Source organism: Oryctolagus cuniculus, chromosome 8, assembly GCF_051225735.1.
Source record: "Oryctolagus cuniculus isolate XC-2025 breed Fujian yellow rabbit chromosome 8, ASM5122573v1, whole genome shotgun sequence".
In the NCBI taxonomy this organism is placed as follows: domain Eukaryota; kingdom Metazoa; phylum Chordata; class Mammalia; order Lagomorpha; family Leporidae; genus Oryctolagus; species Oryctolagus cuniculus.
In genome coordinates this window covers 105,126,144-105,146,777 of record NC_142874.1, presented here as the reverse complement: position 1 = coordinate 105,146,777, position 20,634 = coordinate 105,126,144, and the positions used below count along the sequence as shown (strand labels likewise).

Sequence of the window (20,634 nt, the reverse complement as noted above, 5' to 3'; positions counted from 1 at the left end):
TATTTTATTTATTTGAAAGGCAGAATGACAGAGAAATAAAGATAGATTGATAGAGATCTTCCATCTACAGGTTCACTGCCCAAATGCCCAAGCTGAACCCAAGAGCCAGAAACTCCATCCGTGTCTCCCACATGGTGGCAGGAACTCTAGTACTGATGCCACCTGCTGGATGAGAGCAGAGGAGCTGAGACTGGATCTCATGTGGGATTCAAGCACCCTAATTGGCAGCCTAATTGGCTTTACCACAATGCCCCTCCCCTGAATTTATTTTTAATCACTATGGTGCACTAATACAGAAAATTTTTAAAAAAGCATAGGAAGCCATTTGGAAATACACATATAAGAAACAAAAGGAAGTTGATAATTTTTAATATCATTTTGATAGACATCTCCTTTCTCCAATGAAATATTTATATTGAATTTAAGTGGTTTAGCTTCGATTGTTAAGTACATTTTGTGCTCTAACTGGGAGCGGAGTTACTTTAATACAAATCTTTGTCTTCCTTCCCAGTGACAAAAATGTCTCCAAATAGTTCTGATCAAGACCTCTGTCACAAAAGCTATGATTGGAACTGTTCATAATCGAGGTATCTGTTGATTAAGCTGTTGTCAAAAGGTCTCTTGTCTGTTGAAATCTAAAGTGGAAGTAACAGTGTGATAGCAGCTGTGTACACTGCATCATGTTGTCATACAATCAACTGTAATTCAGCTTTGATCCTGTGTGAACCTCCTGTTGCTCCCTACAGTACTCTGCCCATCTTGTTCTGTGCTTGTATTGCAGTTCATGAAAACTGCTGAATTTTTTATTAGTGCTGTAGACACACTGGTAGAATCAAGAATTATTGTGTCCATTTGTCCCTGAATCATTCTTTGTTGTCTCTATCTCGGGGGCTTTTTAGCACATTTTCTCATTCTGATACCTACCCAATTATCTGCGGAGTAGCCCTCATCTTTCATTTTTTTTTATCACACTTTATATATGTGCCAAGTCTTACAGAAAATTGTGTATCCTGTAAGAATAAACAGTGTTTGACAGCCTTGTCCTCTTTGTCTCATATAACAAGTGGCCCCCAAATGGGGTAAGAATAATCAGCTTGATCCATCTACTCTTTAATCCTCTTCTGAACATTCAAGGTTTGGAATAACCCAGGTATCAGTGTCTGCCCCCAGAAACACCAGATTGCTTTATTCCTAGAAAACTTTGATGATCTCTGCTTCCCCACCTTCCTCCTCTCCCACCACAAAAAATGAATTATGTAATTGAAAAATAACAACTTCCTTTTCATTTAGATTTCAGTAGGGGGATCTTTAGAAATACAAGGAACAACAATAGATCAAGAGTAAAACAGAGCTTCTAGCAACTGTACTCTCTTTTACTTTTTCCCCTCCACATGTCTACCCCTCTCTCCTGTTCTTCATCCCTCTCTTCCTTTGGATCCATCCTTAAACCTTTCTGAAGTGATATCATGACCCAAAATCCATGGGGGCAGTTTTCCTTGATGTGTTAATCCACAACATGTTCATTTGTTGCATCCCTTTAGCTGCAACTCAGATAATCAAAATACAGTATTAACAATTATGTTCTAGATTATCTTATTGAAAGTCTTAGTCACAGGGCCAATACTGTGGCATAGCGGGTAAAACCACCGCGTGCGTGCCGACATCTTATATGGGTGCTGGTTCGAGTCCCGGCTGCTCCACTTCTGATCCAGCTCTCTGCTATGGCCTGGGGAAGCAGTAGAAGATGGCCCAAGTCCTTGGGTTCCTGCACCAATGTGGGAGACCCTCAGGACGCTCCTGGGTCCTGGCTTCAGATCAGCATAGCTCTGGTCATTGTGGCCAATTGGGGAGTGAACCAGCAGATGGAGGACCTCTCTCTCTCTCTCTCTCTCTCTCTCTCTCTCTCTGCCTCTCTTTCTCTCTCTTTGTAACACTGACTTTCAAATAAATAAATAAATCTTCAAAAAAAAAAAAAGACAAAGAAAGAAAGGGCAGGCATTTGATTTGTTCTCATGGATAAGACATAGCTTAGGATGCCCAAATCCCATATTGGAGCGCCTGGGTTCATGTCCCAGCTCTGCGTGCATTTCAATCGTTTTACCAGTGTGAACCATGGGAGTCTGAGAGTGAGGGCTCTAGCACTGTGCCACCTGGACTGGATTCCTGGCTCCTGGCTTCAGATTTGCCTAGCTCTGATCATTTTAGGCATTTGACATTCTGTCTCTCTATCTGTGTCTCTCTAGCTTTCAAATAAATGTAAATCTTTTTTAAAAAGATTTATTTTATTTATTTGAAAGTCAGAGTTACACAGAGAGGAGAGGGGGAGAGAGAGAGAGAGAGAGAGAGAGAGAGAGAGAGAGAGAGAGAGAGAGAGAGAAAGGTCTTCCATCTGTTGGTTCACTCCCCAGATGGACGCAATGGCCGGAGCTGTACTGATTCAAAGCTAGGAGCCAGGAGCTTCTTCTGGGTCTCCCACGTGGGCTCAGGGGCCCAAGGACTTGGCCCATCTTCTACTGCTATCCCAGGCCATAGCAGAGAGCTGCTTTGGAAGAGGAGCAGCCGGGACAAGAACCAGCGCCCATATGGGATGCCAGCGCTTCAGGCCAGGAATTTAACCCACTGCCCCACAGCAACGGCCCAATTATGTAAAATTTTTAAAAATACGCATCATATCACCAAAAAGGAACAAATTTTTTAAAAGTCTAAGTAAACAGACTTTTACTAGAAAAAGGAGCAGTGAGTCTAATAGCAAAATCATAGTTTTGATTCTTTTACACCTGTTATACCTTTTTTGAGGTCATAGAGTTTTGTCTTCAGGAAAAGGTCTAATTTTGTGAAACAGTTTTCAAGACATTTTTTGACAACAGTTAAACCTATTTCATAAAATTTGCAATAACACACCTTTCCAGTAGGTGTCTCTAAAATATTCTGAAGTAGAACAGGGAAATTGTGGCTTGATTTACTGACACAAAGGACAAGAATTTAAGTTCAAATAGAGTTAGATTAGAGAGGATTAAAAAAATTTCTTTTCAGATCTTTAAAAAAAATCCAGTCTGCTTGAATCAAATCCTCTATACAGGAAAAATGTATTTTATAAACTGTATTACTGAAAACATGTGAGCACGCACAGGTTGTGAAATAAACTGGCCCTTAAATATGCTGTGAATATGTGAAAGATATTTGGCTTTAAAATGCTACACAATATTTCCATAAATTGTATAAGAACTATTAGAACTAACATTTTAAACACAGGGCATCTCCAGTGAGATTATTTTACAATACATTCAAAAAATTACCGTATTTAAAAGAGAGAGAAAATCTATATTTTTTGTATTTGTGTGGTGCTTACTACTTTTCTCCTTGAGAAATTACATTATGTACTATAAGTACCTTGCATAATAAAATTATGACACATTTATGTTAAAGAACATTGTATACCTTTAATCTTTGTTGCATCAAGCTGCCTACTTCGATTTACCTTGTAAATTACAGTAAATTTTTGTGTAAATATGGAACATTCACCAGCCTAGCATTCGGAGTTTCCTACAGGACCAGCTGGAAATCCATCTTGTCAAGCCACACAGGAAGGTTTGCTGGTGCTGAGGGGGAGAGTTCAGGCATCCTCATTACGAAGATGCCATTAATGACTTCCTCCATATGGCTCAAAGGCCTGGAAGGAAGGAAAAATTTCAAATGAAACCTGTCTAATTAAAAAAAGGAATAAAAAGCACCTAATAAGGAGGCTGTAGCTCTTGCTCTTGACATATGCTGACCTTGGCTCTCTAAGTCTTTCATTCATCAAGGCCAGAGTTTCCATTGCAGGAGGGGAAAAAGGGCAATTGTCTTGGCAGAAAAAATAAAGAATCCAATTTTTAAAATATATTTCATTTTGTAAAAATCTGATGTGCACAAAGATCTTTCAAATGAGTTGACTTAAATAAATGTTCTTCTGTTCCTGTACCTATCACTTAGAAAGGATCAAGAAAAAGAGACTTAGAAACCTGCACTGTGTGGAACAAAGCAGAGGTCTGTGCTTAAGTGAAAGAGAAGATGGATTGCTTGGAAAACCTAGAATCTGTGGCAGTCCTTGTGGTAGAGAATACATTCTGGGAAACGGAAAGATTGCTAAGTGAAAAAAAATAAAAGAACATCGATCAACAAGGCTCTTTATCATAGCAGAGTAACTGACTCCACGGTGAGAGATCCTATCAGCTCCTGCTGCCACTGGCTAAATCCCAGGCCATAAATTCAGATGAATGCAAGTATTGACCTCCAGTTGACAAACAGAGCTGGGGAAAGATAACATAAAGTATTGAATTTGTAAAACGGGCATTTCAGGTTTTTAACAGCCTTGGCAGGGACCCAAACCAATGAATTCTGGAGAAAAAAGTTTCATGGTTGGCGTGACAACAGATCTCCAGGATATTTGGGTGGTGCTTAGTAGCTGGTTCTTTTATTTCAGAGTACAGTTTTCTCACCTAGTTCCTCCAAAACAATTAATTTAAAAAGAACCGTCACTAAGAGCACTTGGGAAGGGTTACATGCACATGTACACAAGAGCAATTACACCGTTCTTTGTCATTCAACACTTTGAAGTATTTTTCCAATTATATTTTCTTTCAGATCAATCCTTTTAAAACTTCACAAAAATATGGACAAAGTTTAATTTTTCCATTTAATATGTATTTCCATATAATTAGGAGTGAACCATCAAAGACTGGAGTGTGCAAGAAAACAGGAGACTTCCCTTTGATATTTCTATGTATTCTTCTTAGTCCTTTCAATGCCTTTCATTTTTTTCTTTCTCACAGCTTTCCTTATGGATTCTCTACTCCCCTCCTTCTTATTGATTTTAAAGCTTTTTTTCTAATTGCTGTTTCAAGTCTACTGATTTTCTCTGGACTGTCTCTTTCTATTCCCTTGTCTATAATGTAATAACATTTTTCTAGATCACATGAATGATATTATCTGAAATTCTTTTGACCTCAAGGTCAATAGAGAGTTAGACTCTGATGCTCCTTATTTGGCCCCTCTCTATTCCCAATACCTCATCACTCACCTGGGCAGCATGGGAGAAATATGACTTGATAAAGGTCCCACTCCAAGATCAAATAGGATCCAAGAAGACAGAAGATGCATGTGTGTGTGCATGCTCATGACTGGGGTTGGGGAGGGAGAGGCAGAGAGAGAGAGACTGAAATTTCTTGCTTTGCTAGCTCTTGAAGGATACGAAATAAAACATAATTCCATTTAAGTACATGCTATGCAATAAGAGTCTTGAATTCATTATAGTATAAGAATGCAATTTAAAATAAATCTTTATTGTCTATAATAAAGCTTTAGCAAAGTAGTTTGAAACCCTGCAACTAAACCCAATGTAAAATGCTTCTGTGTTTAAATTTGTGTCATTGCACTTCAGAATCACCAGAACCCAAATAAATCTACCTGTTGATTATAAGGATAGAGTTGGAAGGTGAAGAGGAAGTGGTTATATTCAAACATTTAACAACTAACCCAATAAAAGCAATTATCATATTAATCAATATATAAATAAAATATTAAGAATGCAAGCGTTTTTACTTTCTTAAATCAATATATATTACTTATAATAAAATAGTATAAAACTATCTGAGAAGGAAAATAAGTCATAACACAAATCACTCATTTTCTAATAGTCTCTAAATAATTGATTGATATCTATGAGTTATTGATGTATTCTTTCTTTTGACGTGGATGACACCAGCAAAGTGATGTCTCCTGAGTCAGAGGTGATGTAATATAAACCGCCTCAGTCCCCCCTAAGGACTGCCCCATCTGATTTAGAATTGTTGGATGATTTGAAATCAAAGTAAATTGATAACTTCTAATAACATCAATTATATTGTCATCCAGCTGAATTAGCTATTAAATTCCACTGAGGTAAAAGTGATCATATTTAAAACTGTTCCTACCCTCTAATATTGTGTGCATTTTAAAATATTTAGGAACTTTATGACTAACTAAATAATGAAAATTCTTGTAGGAACTCCAAGCTTTGTAAGCACAGTTTGTTCAAATTCTGGGCAATATAAATAAATCAAAGGCCAGTTATTACATTTTTGAGCACTGTCAAATGTCATTTTCATTTAATCTATCGTAAAGTGTTTTCTCATGTAATTAATTTTTAATTTTTGTTTCAAACAGTATACATACATATAAATACTTCAAATAATATGTATTTTGTTCAAATAAAATATGTATGCTTCAAATACAGATATATTCATAGCTCATTTGAAATTTTCACATCAATGTTGATTTTCATCAATTTTTAAATCATCTACAGTTTAACAAGAGGGGCACTTTTTTCCTTGTAAAGCTAAAAAGGGACTGACATCACTGTTAGAAGTTTTATTTCTGAAAACCAGTTCTCTTTTTTAAAAACCTGTTTTCCAGAGTTTAATTTCACAAAGTACGCATTTGTTTATTTGAGAGAGAGAGAGAGAGAAATCTCCAACCCACTAGTTCAGTCTCCAAATGCCTGCAACAGCCAGGGCCCAGCCAGACTGAAGTCAGGAACCCAGAACTCAATCCAGGTATTCACCATCTGCTGCCTCCAAGGGTACACATTAGCCGGAAACCAGAATAAAGGAGCAAAGTCAGGATTTGAACCCCGGACTCTAACATAAGATGCAGATGTTCCAAGTGGTATCTTAACTGCTTGGCCAAATACACACCCCTATATGTCACAATTTATACAATAGTTTATACCTTTATCTTAATATAATGTACAAAGTACCATTACAGCTGTAGCATCATAGGCTAACACTGAAGTCCAAATGAATTTCAATTCATAGCGTGTTTTCTTTTTCTCTTTCTCTCGCTCCCTCTCTTTTCTATATTTATTTTCTCTGTCACTTGATATTACTCAGTAAATTTGAAATCCACCTAGAAAAAATTAATTACTTGATAACACATTTATCATTGTTTTAATCAGAGATATTTGAATATGGTAACCTTATAGTGCAAAATTTTTTTGATATCTAGGATTTTTGTGTAAAATCTTGTCTGGCTCTCATAATTTACTTTCTCATTATTATTCTACTGGCTCCACCTTTTTTTTCTTTTTTAAAGATTTACTTATCTATTTGAAAGAGTTACAGAGAAAGAGGGAGAGATGAGAGAGATCTTCCACCTACTGTTTCATTCCCCCAGATGGCTGCAAGGGCCAGGACAGGGCCAGGCTGAAGTCAGGAGTCAGGAGCTTCTTTCTGGTCTCCCATGTGGGCAGTAGGGGCCCAAGCACTTGGGCCATTTTCTGATGCCTTTCACGGGCCATCAGCAGGACACTGTGTCAGAAGTGAAGCAACTGGGACATGAAGCAGGGCCCACATGGGATGCTGCCATAGCAGTGGCTACTCTACCTGCATGCCACAATGCCAGCCCCTGACTCCACCTGTTAAAAACGTTGAATGAATTTTTGCATACACAATTTTCATGAAAATATTTTTCTCAACTGTATGTATGTATTACTATATTATTAATGTGGTAGTAGAAATGTCTTCCCTGGGGCCAGCGGTGTTGCAGAGTAGGCTAAGCCTACGCCTGTGTCACCGATATCCCAAATGGCAGCCTGTTCATGACCCAGCTGCTTCTCTTCTTATCCAGCTCCCTGCTACTGGCCTGGGAAGGCAGTGGAAGATGGCCCGAGTGCTTGGGCCCCTGCACCCACATGGGAGACCTGGAGGAAGCTCCTGGCTCCTAGCTTAGCATCGGCTCAGCTCTGGCCATTGGGGCCATCTGAGGAGTGAGCTAGCAGATGAAAGACCTTTCTCTCTCTGTCTTTAACTCTACCTCTCAGATAGATAAGTAAAATGTTAAAAAAGAAAAAAGGAATGCCTTTCCTCTGAGTTCCTTAAGCTAAAGTAAACCATTAATTGTCTTCAAATTCTTTATTTTTGCATTTTTGGTAAATTATGAAAACATTTGTGTGTGAAATAATTCAAGTTTAATTAATATGTTTAATTTCATATTAATATGAAATGCTCCATTATTCTAAATATGTGATAAGTAGTGTTTACAATTCTGAGTTTATTTTAAGTGCTTTATTGACAGCTTTTTTAATATTATTTGATAAATTACTTTGGAGCTTTTTATTATTTCAGAAACATTTGCTTTCATTGAAAATTTTCACTGAAAAAGCTTATTTCATGAGATTAATTTCATAATGCTCTTTAATATTTTTCTCCTTGTGATAAATGATAACAAATTGAATTTTAACACAATGTGAATACCATTGTGATAAGGAATATATCTAATAATTTAGTTTCTTAAAGGCTTATTTATTTGAAAGGCTGAGTGATAAGAGAGGGAGAGACAGAGAGAGAAACATCTTCCAACTGCTGGTTCACACCCCAAATGGCCACAGTCCTTGGGGCTGGGCCAGGCAGGCTGAAGCCAGGAGCCTGGAACTCCATCTGGGTTTCCCATGTGGGTGGCAGGGATCCAAGCACTCAGCCATCTTCCACTAACTTCCCTGGCAGGGAGATGGATCTGAAGCAGAGCAAGCAAGACTCTAGCTGGGACTCATGGAATGCTGGCACTGCGGGAAGCAGCTTAAACCACTGTACCACAATGCCAACCCTATAATTTTAATTTTAAATCATTCAAATTCATAGCATCATTTAAATCCAAAACTTATGAAATTTCAACTTACAATAATCCACTAGCTATTATTGAAAATCAGGTTAATTTTTTTCCAAGAAAACAACCTACATGTTTTATATTGCATTTATTTTTAATGTTGATTCTATGATTCCTTATTTTGATATTGTATCTATTAGGAAATATTCCAGACTAACTGATTTTTGCAAAGTATCATAGTCTAGGACTAGGTTCATAACTGATTAAATTTGTTTTTTTAATATTCAAGAATTCACACTTTGGATATCTGATACAAATGTTTTAAAAATTATTTATTTATTTTAAAGAAAGCTTTTATTTATTTAATGAATACAAATTTCGTAGGTACAGCTTTAAGAACATAGTGGTTCTTCCCCCCATACTCGCCCTCCCACTCCCACTCCCATCCTACCTCCTACTCCCTCTCCCATCCCATTCTTCATTAAGATTCATTTTTAGTGAACTTTATATACAGAAGACCAACTCTATACTAAATAAATATTTCCACAATTTGCACCCACACAGACACACAAAGTATAAAGTACTGTTTAAAAACAAGTTTTACAGTTAATTCTCAGTACAACTCATTAAGGACAGAGGTCCTACATGGGGAGTAAGTGCACAGTGACTCCTGTTGTTGACTTAACTATTGACACTCTTATGTATGACATCAGTGATCAACCGAGGCTCTTGCCATGAGCTACCAAGGCTCTGGAAGCCTTCTGAGTCCACAAACTCCATTGGTTATTTAGACAGGGCCAGAAGCAAAGTGGAAATTCTCTCCTCCCTTCAGAGAAAAGTACATCCTTCTTTGATGGCCACTTTTTGCAACTGGGTTCTCACTCACAGAGATCCTTCAAGTATATCATTTTTTTTGCCATAATGTCTTGGCTTTGTTGTGTTCTGGATCGCCCAGAAAGAAAGAACCAGCAAGACTCACCGAAATGCAAAGAACAAAGGGACTTTATTTGTAGGTACAGTATTCTGGGGCCTGGCCTCCCACGCAGTGCTGGGAGACCAAGACCGTCTTTTCTTTGTTCCCGGGGTTTTTATAGTCCCCGGGGAAACAAGCATTATGTCCGCAATCCTTCTTTCCCCTGGCCCTGCTGGACCAAGGACGGCCCACATTATTGGTTGCCCCCACCTGGCCCTGTGGGACCAAGAACTGTCCAGTGTCAGGTTTCATCTTCCAGGGAGCATCCTGGGCCTAGCCAATTCCTTTGTCTTGTGAGAAGCCTGTCATGGCGTGGTTCTGGCCTCTCACAGCTTTCCGTGCCTGAAATGCTCTCATGGGCTTTTCAGCCAGATCCAAATGCCTTAAGGGTTGATTCTGAGGTCAGAGTGCTGTTTAGGGTGTTTGTCATTCTATGAGTCTGCTGTGTGGACTGCTTCCCATGTTTGAACATTCTCTCTTTTTAATTCTAGCTTCCCATGTTGGAACATTCCTTTTTAATTCTATCTATTGATATTATCAGTTATTATACTTTATCATTATACATTTGACATCATGTATGGCTGAATTTCATGTATTTTAGCCACTGGTGGGCCACATCATTCATAATGGCTAAAAATAATCTTGGAGTTGGGGAATGTGTAATGTTCATGGTGGAAGTGAGCTCAGCTCTCAAGTGGAAAGGAGATTTTATTTCTGAGATATTCTAAAATTGGCAGTGAGTTCTAGATTTGATTGACCAGAAGACAGTGACAATACTCTTTGTATGTAGGCTTCAATGCTTAGCAGTGCTTCTTCAGGGGTCTGTGTTGTAATAACATAGAATGGCGCTTATCTACATGAGAGAATCAAAAAGCTATCAAAGCCACTTTCCCCTCCTATTCCACTCCACTTTATAACCACCCACTGATTTATGGAATTGTGGAAGAGTGGAGGTTTTCATTTGTTAGATCTTTAATGTGTACCTGGTTTGTCAATGGGCATGCTCTTCAAAAATCTGTAAAGATCAACTTCTGTATTATAATCTTACTATAAAAATAGCTGGCATTTCCTGCCTTATAACAATGAAACTACTTATTAAAATTAGAAACCTTCACAATTTATTCTTCTTCTTTTTTTTTCTTTTTTTAATTTTTTTTTTGACAGGCAGAGTGGACAGTGAGAGAGAGAGAGAGAAAGGTCTTCCTTTGCCATTGGTTCACCCTCCAATGCCGCTGTGGCCGGTGCGCTGCGGCCAGCGCACCGCGCTGACCCTATGGCAGGAGCCAGCTGCTTCTCCTGGTCTCCCATGGGGTGCAGGGCCCAAGTACTTGGGCCATCCTCCACTGCACTCCCGGGCCACAGCAGAGAGCTGGCCTGGAAGAGGGGCAACCGGGACAGAATCCGGCGCCCTGACCGGGACTAGAACCCGGTGTGCCGGCGCCGCAAGGCGGAGGATTAGTCTAGTGAGCCGCAGCGCTTGCCCCACAATTTATTCTTAACTGGTGATTCTTAATCAGGACCATGCATCCAAATCACTTGTAGAGTTAGAAAGAAATACACATGTGCCCACTTCTCCACAATAGATCTACAGAATGAGAAATCTCAGATGGGGAAATGGAAAGAACATAGACAGTGTTAGTGTTTCAGGGTTTACAGGTGCTTCTGACTCTCCCCCATGATGAAAACCAGTATCCCAAAGCAATTTTTTTAACTTTTATTTAGTAAATATAAATTTCCAATGCACAGTTTATGGATTACAACAGCTTCCTCTCCCCCATAACTTCCCTCCCACTCGCACCCCTCCCATCTCCCGCTCCCTCTCCCATTCCATTCACATCAAGATTCATTTTCAATTCTCTTTATATACAGAAGATCAATTTAGTATATATTAAGTAAAGATTTCATCAGTTTGCACCCACACAGAAACACAAAGTGTAAAATACTGTTTCAGTACTAGTTATAGCATTACTTCACATTGGACAACACATTAAGGACAGATCCCACATGAGAAGTAAGTACACAGTGACTCCTGTTGTTGACTTAACAATTTGACACTCTTGTTTATGGCGTCAGTAATCTCCCTAGGCTCTAATCATGAGTTGCCAAGGCTATGGAAACCTTTTGAGTTCGCCAACTTCGATCTTATTCAAACAGGGTCATAGTCAAAGTGGAAGTTCTCTCCTCCCTTCAGAGAAAGGTACCTCCTTCTTTGATGGCCCCGTTCTTTCCACTGGGATCTCACTCACAGAGATCTTTCATTTAGGTTTTTGTTTTTGTTTTTTTTTGTTTTTGTTTTTGTTTTTGTTTTTGTTTGCCAGAGTGTCTTGGCTTTCCATGCCTAAAATACTCTCATGGGCTCTTCAGCCAGATCTGAATGCCTTAAGGGTGATTCTGAGGCCAGAGTGCTGCTTAGGACATCTGCCATTCTATGAGTCTGCTGTGTATCCTGCTTCCCACGTTGTATTGTTCTCTCCTTTTTCTACCAGTTAGTGTTAGTGGACACTAGTCTTGTTTGTGTGATCCCTTTGACTCTTAGACCTATCAGTGTGATCAATTGTGAACTGAAATTGATCACTTGGACTAGTGAGATGGCATTGGTACATGCAATCTTGATGGGATTGTATTGGAATCCCCTGGCACATTTCTAATTCTACCATTTGGGGCAAGTCCGATTGAGCATGTCCCAAATTGTACATCTCCTCCCTCTCTTATTCCCACTATTTTTTTTGTTTAAAGTAAAATGTATTATGAGTTAAGGTTAGAAACGGAAATGTGAATGGTAACTTTGTATGTATACCACCAAACAATAGCTTTTGTTTTAACCATTTCCATGCTTTGCTTCTTACTAAAGTATTCAGCGCCTACCAAGTTACGGTAGTGCTTTTAAATGCACTAGCTCTGTGTTTTTCCTATGATCCCACTCACACAGGTAAGCAGTAAGAAAATGAAAAGATCATTGTTCATCCTGCTAAACCTTCCTCCCCCTACTGCTATAAATACCAAGAGTCTCCAATGCTCTTCCACTGCTAAAGGTAACAGAAAGGAAATGAGGTAGGAAGTAGCTAAGTAGGATTTATTTTGACACTTTGCTCCAGTAGTTCTTAAGTTTCAGTGTGCCTTAGATTTAAATGAGGGGCTTGTTAAATCACCAGTTGCTGCCCACATTACAGGGTTTTCAAAGAATGAGTTGTGGCCCTAGAAGGTGCGGCTCCAAAAGTTCCCAGGTAATTGTAATACTCGTGAGCTAGGAACCCCGGTTTGAGAGCCCCTACTTTCTCTCTAGTAACACTACATTTAATTGCCAGAAAAGTGCCTTATTATACCATCTGAGAAGGAATCATGATAGAAAAAGTATGCAATTATTTAATGAATACCTTTGACTTTAGATTATAAGAACCTTATTGCTAGGCTTTAGCAGGAGATTAACTCTGTTCCCCCACATACTCTAGGCCCCAAATGATTACACTTCTCCCCAAGTTGCTGATTCTTTTCTTCCACCAAATAAGCAATTACACAGAGTTTTTATAAAATGCAGTGAAGGGGAAATAGAAAGAAACAGCATCAACACAAAAACCTTGGACATGAATGGAAATTCATTATTTCAGCTCAGTGTTCAGAAGAAAAGCAATGCAAAATTCAGTCTCACAATTGAGACCAACCAAGTTAGTGCCAAATATTTATACTTTGTGTGGTGTGGAGAAACTTTGGTATCATTGTCACAGCCACATATGCCTTAGGGAGGGCAATGAGCAGGTGCCAGAGGTGCAGATGCACTGATCCTGCTGCTCACACAGGAAGAGGACGAGGATGCGGCAGGTCGGATATGCAAATTTCACTGAATAAATTTGCTTATTAGAAGTATGTAAATTACAGTCAAATATTACTGATGTATTCAATACTTTTAATAAATCTCTCTAAATTGTTTTTCCCAATGGAAAATTATATTGCCATTTAAAATATGACGATTCATAGGAAGTGGAAGCAATCCTTTATGAGTGTATTATTTTGTAAGAATTTCTATTTTTCTGAAATTTCGCTTACCTCATAGATTGATGCCCCTGAGTTGTGTCTGTAACAGTTTACTTTTAGTCCATTTGAGACTTTGTATTCATTAAAAATCTAGGACTAGTTCTGAGTAGTCACTAGTTGCAAATTGCGTTGTTAAACAATTGGCTCTTGTGGTAGTCCTTTTATAGAGCTGCTACAGCTTTTAACACAGCCGGTTTTAAATTCCTCGCAATTATATAGGCGGTTTACAATAGTTAGTTTACTCAGGGCCCCTCCTCAAGCTGCCATCCATTTTCATCTAAAGGAGACCTGAATAATTTAAATTTTTTTCCAGGCAGAATTAGACTCCTGCCCTTCTAACTCCAACGTAGTGTCACTTTGCCCCATGGATGGGGGGCGGAGCAGCTTACTCTGCAATCATCCGAGACCATCATGCTTCAGCACACAGGAAAATGAATGTCAGCCACGTTATGACTCAGGACTGGAAAAAATGAGGCAGGCCCAATGCTTAACCCTCGCTCTTCTGTGCTTGTCTCTGAATAGCCCAGGAACAGCAGCAATTGGCGCACAGCAACCAGGCTGAAAGTAGCGCAGCTATTGGCAGAGGGACTGGTGAGCAACAGCTACATCAACAGCAAGACCATGGTGACGCAGGTGATGATCACAATTACTATGGTCTCTAACTCACTCATTGTACACCATTTATTATAACTCCCAGCAGCAAATCACCTGGCTATCAAGTATTTGATGGTGACTCATTCACATACCTCTCAATCCTTTTGTACTTGGTGCTGGATGTTGGGAGAAGCTGGATATAGATTTCCAGACTGAGAAGGACCTTGTATAATTGTTGAAGCTCTGTGTGCAAACACAGAAGTTTTAAAATGCCGTGATACTAGCTTGTAAGGAAATCGCAGGTTTCCGAACTAAAACCAAATTTGCATCCTTCATACTATGCAGTCATGGGAGAATCTTGACATGGAAGGAATCACTTGATCATTTTAAGGGAGCTAGGAAGGCCCCCTTCTGTTGTTTGATATGAGATCAATAATGGGTGTTGATTACTGTCTAGGAGAAATCATAATTAAGACCAACAAGGACCTTATGTTGTTATAGTATTATGTCACTTAATTTCTCACTTTTCCAATAAAAAAAAATGCTATACCATTTCTCTTAGAGTTAGCTTTAGCTTTTGGAGACATAGATTCCTTAGCACTGAACACGTCTCTCCTGTGCTATTGGTGTAGTTATATGAAACCAGGCACACTGAGAAATGTGACTAAAGAGAATCTCCCTAAGAACGCAAGTGAATGTGCCTTGGAAATTGTGCTCTAGTTGATTTAAGGGATTGGAATTCAGTATCTTTATGAAATACTGTAAAATCCTTAAATTACTGAAGGGCCAGTGTAAAGGGCCGAGAATCATTACTATTTAAAGTGATTCAAACCATGTCTCATTTTAGAATTCTAAGTTTTTAAAATACTTTTTACCAAATTTTGCCCTTAAAAAGACTTAACGTGCATGTTGCCATCTGCTAGGGGAAGTCAATGTGGTCTATATTTTCAAATACATTAGTTCCAGCATAGTTGGTTTGAATTACCTTTAAAACGATCTTGATATTGGAGAAGTTTAATATGTATTTTAAAGGGTGCCAATTTTTTCTCCTTGTCTATGCAGCAGTGATGCAAAAAATGACCGACCAGATGAACTCTCAGGCAAGGAAACTGACTCTTCTCCAGAAGCAGATTGACAGTATTTCTTTGGCTGTGAATGATGTGAGAAACACACACTCCTCCCTGGAAGGGAAAATCAGTGAAGATAAAGGCAAAGAATTTCAATCTTTTCTAAAAGGTAAAACCAAAATAAAATATTCATTGAATTAATACAAAAGACAAATGCTTCCTTTATCTTATCTCACATTATTTTGGATTTTTTCCTTTAACTTGGAATGATATGGAAATCTGAGCTAAGCATTTCTTGAATGTCATATTTTAAAATCACCCAACTTTCTAAGTAGTTGAAATACCATCTGTAAATATTTTTTACTATATTTTCAAATCTTTGTGCCATCTGGTTGATGGACATTTTGTACCTAGCTACAGCCTAACTTGTATTCATTTATGGTTATGAGCCTTATTTAATGTATTTTCATTGTGGTATCCAGTTCAAGAACAAAGATTCTAGTTAAGGAATTGTTATGAAGGCAGCCAGATTAATGGTTACCTCAATATTATTGATAGAGATATTGAGCATATATCTGGCATATTATTTTCCCATAAATTATCCAGGTTATGAGCTATAGTCAGTAAAATATATGTCAAGCATCCTAGTTTCTCACTGGAGGCTCCTTACCATAATCTTTTTCCCTCTAACGCTTGTTATTGGCAGCATTCACTTTCCTGAAGCTGGGCCAGAGAGCCCTGATTGTTAGATATCAGTGAAGTGAGGCCTGTTGCTAGCTTCTGGAGACCACTGGTCTCTTTACCCATGTTCAAAGCCAATAACATTGTGTTGAGTCTTCATGGAGTCCTTCCTGCCTTCTCTTCTGAATTCTGAATTATTAAAAATCCCTTCATCTCAGAGTCTTTAGACTTAACCACAACTGCCACATCCCTCTTGCCCTGGGGGGTAATATATCTACAGGTACTGGGTCCTAGGGTGTAGAAACATCGGGGTTGTATTAGGGAGCAGGGGCATGACTGCACATTATTCTGCATACCACATAGATTTATAGCCAGTGAGTAACTGCTTCAATAGCAGATAGCATTATTCCCAGGGTACAATAAGACCAATAAAGATTTTCAACAAATTCAATCTAAGGAAAAAGGAAGGCTTCTGGGAGGAAACACCATCTCAACTGTTGAGTGAGGGATTGAGATAAGTTAACCAGATAGAAGAGCTTCAGGTGGCCTTGATGCCCAGGTACACGTTTGGTTGCCAAGAGTGTCCCAATTCATTGAATTTATTGTCTGTTTCAGAATTACTCCTCTCCTTCACTGTGCTTTATTTTTTACAAGAAATACTCATTCTACAATTCCATTTATGTCATTTGTTTTTTATTTTAAAGATTTCTTCATTCATTTGAAAGAATTACAGAGAGAGAGTGGGAGAGACAGAGAAAGAGATCTTCCATCTACTTGTTTACTCCCAAGTAGGGTTGAGCCAGGCCAAAATCAAAGATCAGGAGCTTCATCCAGGTCTCCCACATAGGTGGCAGGGTCTCAAGCACTTGGACCATTTTCCACTGCTTTTTCCAGGACATTAGCAGGGAGCTAGATTGTAAGTGGAGTAGCCAGGACTTGAACTGGTGCACATATGGGATGCTGGCATCACAGGCCTCAATTTTATATGCTATGCCACAATGTTGACCTCTATATCATTCTTATATTATGTTTTCTCTATTGTGTTTCAAAGTTTAAAAGTAATAGATGGAGATTTGGGATCTTTCATAACTTATTCATAGTATGATTTTCTTAACATATAATATTTGGTGCTGTTCAACCACTGAGAAAGCTCCTTCTCTACACATCTTCTGTAACCAAAACTCCCCAGTGCCTGAGCATGAAAGAGGAACATTTTCCCCCTTCAGCGAAAACACGAGAAAGAAGTCAAATAAGAACAGTAAATAATTGATCATAGCCATCTGAATGAAATTTGTTTAGCAAAATTTGATTATCATGATCTCAGAGCACTAGGCCCCTCATTGGTTTTTGTGACCTACTAATCTACTAAAAAACTAGTGGCAATGACAAAGGAAAAAAATAAACCACATATGGCAACAGCAACAATGATGAAATTCCCTCCTTGATAGGAGCAATTAATTGTGTACTGAGCACCGTTATTAATTATGAGAACCAGAGGGCTTGTGCTTAATGAATATCCTTACAGGAAACAAAAACTAAGCCCACCCCCAAGGAGCTGTGTTTGTCTAGTATAACCACCACTTCTTCCCTTGTTTATTTTACAACCAAGGTGAGAAACACTGCCTAATCAGCAGTAGCCTGAGAAACTGTTGAAAATACTGTCTCAATCGTCAGAGATAGCTGAATGGTACAGAAAGGCCATGCACAACTAGAGATGGACAGGCCAATGTGTTTGATATCCAATCTATCTGTGCTTGTCAAACACAATAGAATCTGTTTAAAAAGTAGAAACGTGTAAATTATGTAAAGCAGAATCAGGTAGAATTTTTTAAATGTGACCAGTCAGATATGAACATAAAACATTTTGATATATTTCACAAAATCAAAGTCTTGCACAAATCTTCTTTAGTAACAAACTGTGGAAGGGTTAACTGAAAAGCTCCTTATTCAAAAGCAAATCCTTACACTACTACTCTGCTTGGTATCTTCGCAGACTGCCCGGATTTTATCCTTTCTCCCACATATCTTTTCATAAAAGTTTTAAAGCACAATAGTGACAGTACCTCACATTTATCTAATTGCATTGAAAAAGAATCTGTTCTTACCTACTGCTATTCCTATTCAGACTTTGATTTATGTAGTTTTTAGTTTACTAAAGTTAAGCATCTATTGTCATTTCCATAACTAATTAACCAGTTCAGTAAAGATTAAAGGTTTTTTTTTATTTCAATTTTGTAAACATCTTCAAGTATAAATATGGGGCTATAAAATCAAAGAAGGTTTAATCCCTAGCCATAAACATTTTATAGTATTTTATCAAGTTTTTGGTGCCATGATAATTGAAGTCAACTTTAATAACTAGGAAATAGCTTAATATTCCTATAGAAACAGCAATAAAAATAACTTTACCATTGCTATCACTGTACATTAAGTGAAGCTAACATATTTGAGATCAGAAATCTTATTTTCCAAATTTCATTTTATATGTAGCATATAGAATGTATTTAATGAATATTTGCTGGATAAATGGATAACAGTCTAAGCAAAATTTAGAAGATAAAAATACTTTAAACCTTTCTGTTGTGATTATCCATATTATTAGACACAACTGAGGCTGTTTCCATATAATTTCTCATAATTGTGGCTACTTAGCCTTTTAATTAATTTATCCTTTCCTTGGTACTTTGGTGCTGTGTGTCATTGATTACTACTTCATACTTCACATGTTTTTATTGGTATTTTCCATTACACATGATCTTTACCTACATATTTCGGCCTTTTAAAAAAGTTTTTGATTTATTTATTTTAAAAAGGAGTCAGAGAGAGAGAGAATCTCCCATTTGCTAGTTCACATCCCAAATGGCCAAAACATCCATGAGTCTGGAACTCCTTCAGAGTCTCCAAAGTAGGTGGCAGGAGCCCAAGGACTTGGACCATCTTGTACTGCTTTCCCAGGCCATAGCAGAGAGTTGGATAGGAAGTTGAGCAGCCAGGACTCAAACCTGTGCTCACATGGGATGACAGCAGGTGGCAGTTTAACTCACTGAGCCAAAGCACTGGCCCCTATATTTTCAAACTTATTTCTGTTTCAAATAGGCTTAGAAAAAGTAAAATAAAATACCTTTTCCTTTTTTCCTTTTTCTTTTCATTTAGCAACATTGATATTTAGAGTGTAGGATTTCTAGGGAAATATAACTCCACATAAACCACCCACACTTCCAGCATTGTCTTTGTACCAGACTAAGTAATATCAAGGTGCTCTAGCAATACATTGTTCTATTTTTAGAATTGCTCTTTCACAATATTTTAAGTATGTCCCCCATGCATATTCAATACTTTTGAAAACTTGATTATGAAATAAAGACATGAAGAGCCTAAGTTCATTTTTATCCAATAATGATCTTTCTTGAATAGGCTACATAGTAGCTTTAACTACGGAAATATCCCATTGTATAAACTTTCTGATTTAAAGTGTTTTGTATTATGTTAACTATATTTTGTATTACAGTCCTTTTGAATTGAATAGACATATCTTCAACTTAGGTGTGTCCACAACTAGATACTATAGTTTTTTTTTTTTTAATTTATTTTTTTTTGACACGCACAGTGGACAGTGCAAGAGACAGAGAGAAAGGTCTTCCTTTGCCATTGGTTCACCCTCTAATGGCCGCCGCGGCCAGCGCGCTGCGGCAGGCGCACCGCGCTGATCCGATGGCAGGAGCCAGCTGCTTCTCCTGGTCTCCCATGGGGTGCAGGGCCCAAGCACTTGGGCCATCCTCCACTGCACTCCCTGGCCACAGCAGAGAGCTGGCCTGGAAGAGGGGCAACTGGGACAGAATCCAGCGCCCCGACCGGGAGTAGAACCAGATGTGCCGGCGCTGCAAGGCGGAGGATTAGCCTGTTGAGCCACGGTGCCGGCCGATACTATAGTTCTACAACAAGCATATGTTATATTTTTTACTGGATTTTACATTTTTTTTTATTCTAAGTAGTTCTGAACAGTCCAATACCCTAAAATTACCTTTAATGCCCACCACATTCTGGTTATAATCAAGCCAAGCTTTCTCACACTGTAGATACTGTTAAGTGTTGCATTTGTGGCAAGTTTCCTTTTCTCTCACTGTAATAATTAATGTCATATTATGATAATCTAGTCTATCTTGAATTCTTGCTTTTATTTGAGGTGGACTTAGTTTTGTGATCCTCAAGCCTCTCATTATTATGATTTTATTGTTATTATAAACCATTGTTAAATCTTGTGAATATTACTTCATATTTTTCCTCACTTGGGAATCTCATTAAGGTTCTCCTCTGCAGTCAATTTATTAGCTCTTATAAGCGCAAAACATAAGCTCTGAAACCTAATTACTAGAAAGCTAATAACGTGGTCATGTGCTAACACCTGATATAATTTACTAAGGCAAAAAGCCTGACGCCATTTATTTTCATGTGAGATCAGAACAAGAGTTGGTGCATATGTATCTCTACTCCTGAAGCCAGTAGCAGTTCCTTCATGTCTTGACTACAGAGCTCTAGTTTTAGGATTGTAGTATGTTTTACATTGCAACTGGCTTCTCTCAGACTTGAAAGTTAAGAAGGTAAAAGTCTCCCACAAATTACAGGGTTTTTTTTCCACATTTTTGTATGTAAATGTGTTTAAGTATTTTTATT

At 38.2% G+C, this 20,634-nt stretch overlaps 1 protein-coding gene across 2 annotated transcripts in view; it reads left to right on the top strand.

Moving 5' to 3' along the window:
* The window catches only part of MMRN1 (multimerin 1), a 68,043-nt gene that overhangs the window by 26,067 nt on the left and 21,342 nt on the right, over positions 1-20,634 (top strand). The window contains exons 4-5 of one of the 2 annotated variants that reach the window (XM_008267595.5): positions 14,144-14,254; positions 15,278-15,451. In XM_008267595.5, the coding sequence (XP_008265817.3) occupies positions 14,144-14,254; positions 15,278-15,451 (285 nt within the window). The remainder of the gene's footprint in view (positions 1-14,143; positions 14,255-15,277; positions 15,452-20,634) is intronic. The other variant, XM_017347406.4, reaches the window with a different exon arrangement.